Source organism: Nannospalax galili, unplaced genomic scaffold, assembly GCF_000622305.1.
Source record: "Nannospalax galili isolate Female #2095 unplaced genomic scaffold, S.galili_v1.0 scaffold713, whole genome shotgun sequence".
NCBI lineage: Eukaryota > Metazoa > Chordata > Mammalia > Rodentia > Spalacidae > Nannospalax > Nannospalax galili.
The window spans coordinates 1697639-1708679 of record NW_008333780.1 but is presented as its reverse complement, the minus strand read 5'-3'; the positions used below and the strand labels follow the sequence as shown (position 1 = coordinate 1708679).

Sequence of the window (11041 nt, the reverse complement as noted above, 5' to 3'; positions counted from 1 at the left end):
TGTAACTCGTGACCTATAGCTTGGAGGCTGAAGAGATGGCTCAGTGGTTAAGAGCATTGGCTGCTCTTGCAGAGGACCTGGGTTTGATTCCCAGCATCCACATGGCGGCTCACAGCCATCTGTAACTCCAGTTCCTGGGAATCCAATGCCCTCTTCTGACATCCACGGGCATTGCACAATACCTACCTACATGCAAATACATGCAGGCAATACACATAAAATAAAAATAATAAATAAAAATTTAAAAAATGATGTTGCCGGGTGTGGTGGCGCACGCCTTTAATCCCAGCACTCAGGAGGCAAAGGCAGGCAGATCTTTGTGAGTTCGAGGCCAGCCTGGTCTACATAGTGAGCTCCAGGACAGCTGGGGCTACAGGGAGACCCTGTCTCAAAAAGACCAAAAAACAACAAAAAAAATGCTGTAGTGAATAATCTGTCTGGGGCATCTGAAAGCTGTGGCATAATATCTTCCATCCATATTGGAAAATTCTCAGCAGATAGTGTCACCAGCAGTGCAACTTGAATTTGTCAGCTGTGCAGCCTGAGTTCTTTCAGGAACCTCTAATCAGGTGACTCACGATCTTGACTTAAGCCTCAGGAACAGATTTCAGGAAGAGTGAGTATGAAACAAAGTTGGGGTTTATTACGAAAACACCAGTGCATGCTTTAAGTGTGGGCTGGAGAGAGAGGAGAGCAATAGCACACAGTTAGGAGGAAGTGTGGGCTTCTTCAGATCCCACCGAAGCGTCTTTAACAGTAGCTGTGTATGATTCTTGCGGCTTTTGAATTTATGTTGTTCAGAGGATGCAATCTGTAGCTAAGTTTAAAAGATTAAAATGTATTGTATATTTATTTGGGTTTTATCTAATTGATTTTGGGATTTTTGTTTTTGTTTTTGTTTTGTTTTGTTTCTATTTTCACCCTTTATTTGGAATACAGGGCAACATTAGTTTCAGACTTTTAAGAATAAACATGGTGATAAAGTGTTGAAAATAAGTATGGCCTGAATTCTGAGAGTAAGTGGTTTTCCAGTTTAGGGGGTAGGAAAGAGAAAGGGTACAAGATCATCCCCAAAGGAGAAGAGAACACATTACTCATTGAGCTACCTCACTAAGGGCAAGCAAGTAGTATGATCCTGAGTAACCATCCACGATCTTCATCACAGCAAATCAGAATCTCCAATTGTTCAAAATAATTGTAGGTAAATGAGAGAAAGCAACTCCAGACTGACTTATTAATTGATCTGGATGACTATGAAATGTCCCCCATTCCTGAGGCGGCAAAATCTCAGTGACTGTTGATGCAAGGAGCCTAGTTGTTATACAGTGCGAAGAGGCTGGTAAGTGTCAGTCCTGCCGGACCACCTCGTGCCACTCCTCGAAAACCACCTGTACATTTATACAACAGGTCCGTCATGGTTCCGGCTGCTACTGTGTTGAGCTCATCTTCTGCACCTCGTGTTTTCTCAATGATAACACCAAATGCACCATGGGGCAAAGCCAAAGAACCTAGAGTATTAGCCCAAAGTGCCCCTCGCCTAGTCACCATATTCAAAATTTGTACATTTCTTGGTTTGGACCAGGTCATGTTCTGGGTTGCCTTCACTCCTAGCCGAAGACCATTCATTGCCCCACTTGCGGCCCCGGTCATGCAACATCGGTAAAGAAGGCTAGTGCAAATCTGCCCTGGGTTTCATTAGCTCCAGTTGGTAAAATAAACTCATCAGTATCCTGAATGAGGTACCGTGGATCTGCATTTAAATAAGGAGACAGGGGACTCATACCAGTTAGTGGCCAGATCTGTGCGGCATGCGAGTAGCCGGCTCCTCCTGCTCCGAAGAGCCGGGCTAAGCCGCCCGGGGTCTTCTGGCCACTTTCCCCGCCGCCCTCCGTGATGTCACAGCCGACTTCCCACCGCCACCTCAGGCCGCGGGTGCGTAACTAGGCGGTGGCACCCACGGCAGCAGCGGGCCGAACCCCTCGTTTCCCCTGCCACCTTCACACGCTCTCTGATTGATTTTTGTAAATGAAAGATTGTAAGGTGGTTTATGAGGTGTGCTGTGTAGGTTTATAGATAAAAGAGCGCTGATTATGTAAAAGCATAGGTCAGAAAAGGTCAGAGGAATTCATTTTAAAAATATTTATTATTCTTAATTTATATGTATGACTGTATTGCCTGCCTGCATGTAAGTGCACTCATGTCAAGCAATGCCCGTGGAAGTCAGAAGAGGGCCTCAGATCTCCTTGAACTGGAGTTAGGACAGTTGTTAGCAGCCATGTGAGTGCTGGGAACTGAACCTGGGTCCTCTGCAAGAGCAGCCATTGCTCTTAACCACTGAAACCCGGTCAGAGGAATTCTTACATAGGTCATAAGGAGATAAAGCCATTTTGACTGTAAACATGTTTCATCATTTTTCTTTTTTTTTTTGAGACAGGGAGGGTCTCATTTTGTAGCCCTGACCAGCCTGGAACTCACTATGTAGACCAGATTTTGATTCATGCCTTGTTGGTAAAATGTCCTCAGAAAAGTCTCACTTAATGTAGGTCACAAGGAGGTCAAGGCATGTATCTTGACAGTGAACATGTTTCATAATCTTGTTTGTGAGGTGTTTTTTTTTTTTTTTTTTTCTGAAGAAAGGGAGTATCTTGTCCTTTGAAGATAATTTGGTTAACTGTCAAAATTCTTGACACTCAGCCAGCTATGAGTGCAAACAAGATCCAGGGAAATGATGGGACCCTCTCTTTTCTTAAGGCCCTTAATCACCCTGTTTTTCTATCCTATCTCAGTGGGGCATTTGTTCTAGCCTCTGTCTCCTTCTATTGTCCCCAAAGTCATGTTCATTTGGGGTCCCAGTCGAAACATGACTTTTTTTTTTAAACCAGAGTCCCTTCTGTTAATGGGTCCCGATCTTCAACTTTTGTCTTGAAAACACTTTTAGGTTCATTAGAAAAGTTGAGCATAAAATAGAGTTCTCAAATACCCTTAGCACACAGTGATAGGTCTTTAATTGTGTCATCCAGTTTACAACTAATCCCTTAGAATTTATTATAATGCTGCCAGGCAAAGAGCGGCCCTAAATACCAGGCTTTTCTTCCTAATGTTTTCTTTCTCACACATCTTGACTTCACTACTTTATTGATTTGTAATGACTTTAACCAGTTTTTTTTTTTTTTTTAATTTATCTTTTTGAGACAGGGTCTCCCTGTAGCCCCAGCTGTCCTGGAACTCACTGTGTAGACCAGGCTGGCCTTGAACTTACAGAGATCCACCTACCTCTGCCTCCCAAGTGCTGGGACTACAGGCGTGTGCTACCACACCTGGCTTTTAACCAGTTTTTAAATATTTTTATGTGTATGAGTGTTTTGCCTGCATGTGCATAAGTGCACCTGTGTCCTGCAGAGGCCAGAAGAGGGTGTTGGATCTCCTAGAACTGGAGTTCAGGACTGTTGTTAGCCACCACGTGGGTACCCAGGTCCTCTGCAAGAGCAGCGAATGCTCCTAACTACTGAGCATCTCTGCAGCCCCAACTTAAATAAATTTTAAAAAATTAATCTGAGTTACAATTTATTTTTTAACTGCCACTTAAAAACATCCAATTGTACATGTGGGCTAGTATCATGCTTTGACTCATTAATGTTGTGTTAAGTCAGGCTACGTATACCTATCAGCAAGCACTAATCACTTCTTTATGGTAAACCCTTTCAAAATCCTTCTAGCTTTTATGAAAGGTAGTCAGTCCATTATTGGTATCCATAGTCATCCAATAGTGTAGGAGCTACCAGAGCTAACTAGCTTGTATATGTAACTGTGACACTGATCTTCCTTCCCCATCCTTCACTCCTCTACTCAGCCTCTCATAACCCTCATTCTACTCTCAGCTTTTTTTAGGATCTTGGTGTGAGTGAGATCATATGGTATTTGTCTTTCTGTGCCTGGCTTATTTCACTTAATGTACGATCTTTAGCTCCATCTGTGCAGCCACAAATAACAGTATTTCAGAAAATTTGTTTAATGGATGAATGGTATTCTAAAGTGTATTTGTACCGTATTTTAAAACCTTTCATCTGTTGATAGAACCAATTCTTAAAAACAATTTATCTCTTCTTGTTGATCTCAGTGGAGAGGTTGATCTGAGATGCCATCTGCTTATTACTAAGCACTGTTATTCCTTTGTTATAATTTGCTGCAAGTAGATTGGAATTCTGCTTAGATTGGAATTCTGCTTAGACTGGAATTCTGCTTAGATTGGAATTCTGCTTAGATCCTGGATCTGTTTGATAGTGGGTGCTTAGATAAGTGAACCTATTAAGGAATGGCACAAGTGACCTCTAATCTTTTGTTCCAGCTCGTGATGCAGATGAACGAGAAAAGTGGATCCACGCCTTAGAAGAAACCATTCTTCGACATACTCTCCAGCTGCAGGTAAGAGGCGCTTTACATGGTTTTTGGATAGTTTGCTAGAGTTTTGTTTATTTATTTGATTTGTTTGTGTTGTTGGTGTGCTTTCTGTTTTTTAAATATCTAATGCAATGCAATGCGAACTCTTAATTTCTGAGTTGCTTATTCTTGCTTTTAAGTGTTCTATAGTAAAGTTATAGGTATTTATTTTCATCTGTTTTCTAGAGCAAAATACTGATTTTTATCCGAAATGCAGGCAGTATAAGGTGATATTGAAGGTGAAATGCTGTGTTAAAATATGCCAGATTCATCTTTTATGTTTATATCATTATTAGGTTATTGATAGAATGAATTATGCACTTAAACATTATAATTAGTAAGTACTGAGTTGACCTAATTTTCTGGTTATATAATTTGGCTATTACCACATCTACCTGTTTAATACTAACTAGGATAAAAGTGAAAGAAAACCCAGCCCAAAGTCAATGTAGTTAAGGTATGATTTGAAATTGGCACTTAATGTTCTGTAGACTTGGATCCCCTTTCTCTGTTTCTAGATTCCATTTCTTCTGAGTTGGCTTTATTGTCAGATGGGTTTTTCCCTTTATGGCAGTAAGAAGGTTGCAGCAATTTCACCTTCACACTGTAGGGACTCTGGGCTCATAGAGTTTTCAATAAGATTAACACTCATGCTTGTAATCCCAGCACTCAGTAGCCTGATGCAGGAGGATCACTGAGAGTTTGAAGCTAGCCTGGGCTATGGTCCAAGATGCTGACTCAAAAAAAAAAAGAACTTAGCTTCAGTTATGTGTCCAATCTCAACCAATCACAATTTTCACAGTCATGTGCTCCAATGTGGGCTTTACCAGAAGTACATTACTAATAGGGTAGAGGGTGCCTCCGCCCCATCCCAGCCCTAGCAGAGTCACAATAAGGGAAAGAAATCATGCTGAGTGACAAAGCAGCATGTGTCTCTTCTAGCACACAGAAGATGTTTGTTTATGTTTGGTCTTTAATAAGTTTGTGGCAAATAGAGGATTTTGTTTTATTTTTATTTAGAAGATTGAGTTACAGAAAATGGCTTTATGTCCTCTTCGTCTTAGGTTAGAATCCACATGATTAGATAAGGTGGTACAGGGCATCTCACCCCCTATCATTGTCATGTCTCCTTCTCTCTAGAGATCTCTTTCCCACATTCATGTCTTTTTATTTTGTTTTACGAACCACTCTTCCCCTTTCATGTCTTTATACCCTACCCAATTAGAACACATCTTAAAAAGAGCCATAGGGACTACAGAGCCTCTTAACTCCCTTTCCTTAGCCTGTGAGCAACTTATGTGGTTGCTGTTTAGGTATAAAAATCAGTTTTATATTTATAAACTTGAGTATGTTTGGGCATATTTTAGGAAACAAAACAAAACAAAACTATTGCAGGCCCAAAGGGTGGTATATGAATTTTTTAAAAAATATATATTTTGTTATTTTTATTTTATGTCTATGAGTGTATTGCCTGCATGTATGTGAGTGTACCCATGTCATGCAATGCCACGGAGGTCAGAAGAGGGTGTTGGAGTCCCCTGGAACTGGAGTTAAGGATGGTTCGTAGCCACCATGGGGGTGCTAGGAATCGGACCTGGGTCCTCTGCAAGAGCAGTTAGTGCTCTTAACTGCTGAACCATCTCTCCAGCCCCCAGTATATGAGTTTTATATCATTATGCTGTAATATTATTTAATGTAGGTGTTCTAGTTTGGTCTCTGTTGCTATGATAAAAGACTGTATTTGGCTTACAGCTCACAGTCCATCATCAGGGACACCAAAGCAGGAACGTAGAAGCAGGAACTGAAGCAGAGACTGTGGAAGAAAGCTGCTTTACCAGCTTGCTTCCCCTGGCTTACTCAGCTACTTTTTAATATAGCCCAACCCCACCTGCCCAGGGATGGCACTGCCTTCAATGGGCTAGGTCCTCCTACATCAAGGAACAATTAAGAAAACACCTCACAGACATGTCCTCACAGACGTGCCCACAGGCCAGTTTGATGGAGGAAATTCCTTAGTTGAGGTTTACTCTTCCCAGATGACTCTAGTTTGTGTCAAGTTGACAAAAACTAGCAAGGACAGAAGACAAATGTGAAGGAGACTATAAATTTCTTAGATTTAAACTTATGAAAACATTAAAAAGCAAATTTCAAGTGAAAACATAACACAATAAAAATATAAATACTGTTCTAAGCCGGGCACAGTGGCACATGCCTTTAACCCTGGCACTCAAGAGGCTGAAGCAAGAAGATTGGTGCAAGTTGAAGGCCGGCTATAAAGCCTGGGCTATATAGCAAGCTGCAGGCTAGCCAGGGCTACAGAGTGAGACCCTGTCTCAGACAAACAAACAGAACAACCAAAAAAAATCCTAAAATAATGTAATTTGTTCAACGATACTGCCTTACTAAAAACAGATTACTTACAATGTAAAGGTCAGATAGCCACTACACTATGGTAACCTGGACTCACTATTTACAATGTGAAAATGGTACTGACTGTTAGGGTGTAGATTCTTTGTACACTTGACCATACATGCACTTCAGTGTAGAATATGATGACTTGGTCTTCTTGTCAATTTTCTCTCTTCTAACTGCCAGGAAAACCTTCATTTATACTAAGACACATGCCACAAGGTCATCCAGCCTTTACATGGATATGTCATGTACATAGTACTGACTTGGATATAAATAAAAACATAGGCAATAGCATAACTTGGAAACTTTAGTTTTAAGGTGGTTTCTAAGATGATTCAATAGGTGGTCATGGGACTGGGGAGATGGCTCAGTGAGTCAGAGCGTTTGTTGTGCAAGCATAAAGATGTGAGTTTGAATCCCTGGCATCCATATAAAGAAAAAGCCAGATGAACATGGCCATGTATACTTTAACCCCGATGCTATGGGGGGGCTTAGACAGAGGGGTCATTGGGACTGGCCAGCTGCAAGCCTAGCTCCAGACTTAGTGAGGCCTTCTCAACAGAGTGGGTGGAAAGCAACAGAGTAGAGCACCTGACATCCTCCTCTGGCTTCTACATGCATGCAAATGAATGGACACCAGCGCTGGCACACATGTTCATACATCTCACACGTGCAACACACATCATATACCGCACACATGCAACACATATGCACACAAAAAATGGTGGTCATACTAATTTTTTAAAAGATTGTTGTAGAAGCTGGGCGTGGTGGCACAGACCTTTAATCCTACACTTGGGAGGCAGAGGCAGGTGGATCTCTGTGAGATCAAGGTCAGTCTGGTCTACCTAGCAAGTTCTAGAACAGTTGGGACAACAGAGAGACCCTGTCTCAAAAAGACCAAAAAAAGCCGGGCCCAGTAGCACACGCCTTTAATCCCAGCACTCAGGAGGCAGAGGCAGGTGGATCTTTGTGAGTTCAAGGCCAGCCTGGTCTACATAGTAAGTTCCAGGACAGCTGGGACTACAGGGAGACCCTGTCTCAAAAAGACCAGAAAAAAAAAAAGATTGTTTTAGAAACTGTTTTGGGGCTCAATTTGGAAATTCTTAGGTAGCTATTTAAGTGTAGACCTTTAAGTTTTTCAGTTTTGTGCTACAAATGAGTTACTATATTTTTTTATGGGCTGGTCAGGTGGCTCGTCTTCCCACACAAGCCTGGTGAACTCAATTCAACATGGGAACCCACACCAAAGTGCAGAGAAAACCCAATTCCACAAAGTTGTCTTTTGACTGCCACACATGCGCCATGGCACACACCCCAACATGCACACACATACACATAAAATAATAACGAAATTCAAAATTTGTAATATAATATGGTTTCATTGTTTATTCTTTGGGCCAAGAAATGGTTCTTTAATTGTAGACGATGCCTTAGATATCAAAATGGGATTTCATTGCTGCCATCCTACAGTTTTATAAATCTGCTGTATGTGAAGGTTAGCTTTAATTGCCAATCTGATGCAACCAGTAGAACTAGTAGAACCAGCTGGGAAGACAGAGTGAGTGATTATGTGCTAGGATGGCCTCTGGCACGTCTATGGGGAATTGTCTTAATTGATGTGGGAGGACCCAGCCCACTGTGGGCAGCACCTTGGGCAGGAAGTCCTGCTTTGTATAAAAGTGGAGAACTCCAGCAAGCAAGTGAGCACGCATGCATTCATTTCTCTCTGTGGATACGACTGTTTGAAGTTCCATCCTTGACTTCCTACAGTGATAAACTGTAATCTGGAATTGTAAGTCAAAATAAGTCTCCTTTTCCCCTAAGTGGCCTTTTTTTGTTGTGTTTTGTTTGGTTTTTTGTTTAATAGAAATTTTATTGATTTGGGGACTGGAGAGGTGGCTCAGCAGTTAAGAGCACCAGTTGTTCTTGAAGACCCAGGTACAAGTCCCAGCACCCACATGGTGCTAACCACTCCAGTTTCAGGGGACTCTTAACACCTTCTTCTGACCTCTACAGGCACTCTACAACACAGGTGCCCTTACACGCATGCAGACAATACACTCATACACTAAATTTTTTTAAAAAATTAATATTTTTTAAAAAAGAAATTTTATGAATTCAAAAATTTTATACAATGAATTGATCATATGCAGCCCTCCTCCCTGATTTCCGCCCTCACCCTACCACCCCCACCCCACTATGCATCTTTTATTTGCAAATGATCAATCCCATCCATCTTATACAACACATCTGAGCCAGAGAAATTTTTTGAGACATGGGGTCTCCCTGTAGCCCCAGCTGGCCTGGAACTTGCTATGTAGACCAGGCTGACCTCTATCTCAGAGAGATCCACCTACCTCTACCTCCTGAGTGCTAAGATTAAAGGTGTGTGCCAACACACCCAGCTACCTTTAGTTGCTTTTTGTCAAGGTATTTTATCATAGCAACAGAAATTAAATGAGAACCCCTTGCCTGGTGTTGATTTCAGACTCCTAGAGAGAAAGGACATGTAAAGAACATGGCTGAACAACAGGGAGGGCTGGTGTGTGTACCAGAAATCCTGGAATCTATGGGTGAAAAATCACTATATAAATTGAGCTGTAGTAGAGATTGGCTGAGAAACCAATCTTTTAGTGAGTAGTATTGAGGTGCTTTGATTCTACCCCTTATTAAGTAGAATGGCTTGTGTGCCTAGTAGCTAAGATCAATAGGACTCTTATATTTAGAATTTTTTATTCCAATTTACTAATTAGGGGGCGGGATTGCCACAGCTTGCCTGTGGGGGCCAGAGGATAGCTTGTGGGATTTGATTCTCTCATTACATTGTGTGGGTCCTCAGGATTTAACTCAGGTCATCAGGCTTGGCATCAAGCACCTTTACCCACTGAGCCATTTCCTCAGCCCAGGCATTTTTTTTCCCCTTTTTTTTTGAAAGGGTCTCTCTAGTCCCAGCCTGCCTGGAAGTTACTAGGTGGACCAGGTTGGCCTCCATCTCACAGAGATCCACTTGCTTTTGCCTCCTGAGGGCTAGGATTAAAGGCCTTGGAATCCTTTTAATAAAAAAAACTTTTACTTTGCTTTTTTGCCTGGAAAGTTGAAACAAGGTCTCATGTAGGACAGACTGGCTTCAAACTTGCTATTTAGCTGAGGCTGGCCTTGAACTGATCTGCCTCAATATGATGCCACACTACAGAGATGGCCTGAACAAAACCAGCCTGACTCTTAGCATCCACTAAAATCAAGAGTGGAGAGCCAGGCATGGTGGCACACACCTTTAATCCCAGCACTCAGGAGGCTGAAGTAGGCAGATCTCCGTGAGATCGAGGCCAGCCTTTTCTATGTAGTGAGTTCCAGGCCAGCAGGGGCTACAGGGAGACCCTATCTCAAAAAGTCCAAAACCAAAAAACAACCAAGAACCAAGAGTGGGGCCCAGTCTGTTCTGAGTCCTTTTTCCTTCAGATTTCTCCCATAACTTCGCACCCAAACAAAAGGCCTTGCTGTCTTTATTGAGCCTTTTCATTCAGCATCTCTTGGGAAAGGAATAGGGGACTTGTCTTTTTTATTGTTTTAATTTTATGTGTATGAGTGTTATGTCTGCATGTAAGTGTACCCGTGTCATGCAGTGCCCGTGGAGGACAGAAGAGGCTGTCGGATCCCTTTGAACTAGAGGTATGGGCAGTTGTTAGCTGCCATGTGGGTGCTGCGATTCGAACCCAGGTCTTCTGCAAGAACAGTCAGTGTTCTTAACCGCTGAGCCATCTCTCCAGCCCAGGAGCTTGTCTTTTAAAAAAGAATTATTTCTTTAATTTTATTTTATGCATATGAGCGTTCTGCCTGTATTACATGTCATCTATGTGCACCCATGTCATACAGCTCCTGTGGAAGCCAGAAGAAGGCATTGGATCCCCCGGAACTGGAGTTTAGGACAGTTGCTGGGAACCAAACCCAGGTTCTCTACAAGAGCAGCCAGTGGTCTTAACTACTGAGTCATCTCTAGCCCCTAGGGAACCTGTCTTATCAAAGAATTTTCCCAATCTGATGCCAACTAATCTAGAACAGCATACACAACCACAAACATTATTTAATTTAATCTTACTTGTTTACAACATAAATACTTGCAGCACTTGATATTTTAACATTCTTTCTCTATCATCTATTTATCATCTATCTATCATCTATCTATCTATAT

The 11041-nt window shown here is 41.9% G+C and overlaps 1 protein-coding gene and 1 pseudogene across 6 annotated transcripts in view; one reads left to right on the top strand and one right to left on the bottom strand.

The window, feature by feature from the left end:
* Nucleotides 1-11041, top strand: part of Osbpl9 (oxysterol binding protein like 9) — a 176597-nt gene that overhangs the window by 88197 nt on the left and 77359 nt on the right. For all 6 annotated transcript variants that reach the window (XM_008828455.2, XM_008828452.2, XM_008828451.2 and 3 more), the window contains one exon: nucleotides 4346-4422. Coding sequence is in view for 5 of the 6 variants with exons in the window: in XM_008828452.2 (XP_008826674.1) it covers nucleotides 4346-4422 (77 nt within the window). In the remaining variant the exon portion in view is untranslated. The remainder of the gene's footprint in view (nucleotides 1-4345; nucleotides 4423-11041) is intronic.
* On the bottom strand, nucleotides 1312-3117 carry LOC103730268 (annotated as a pseudogene).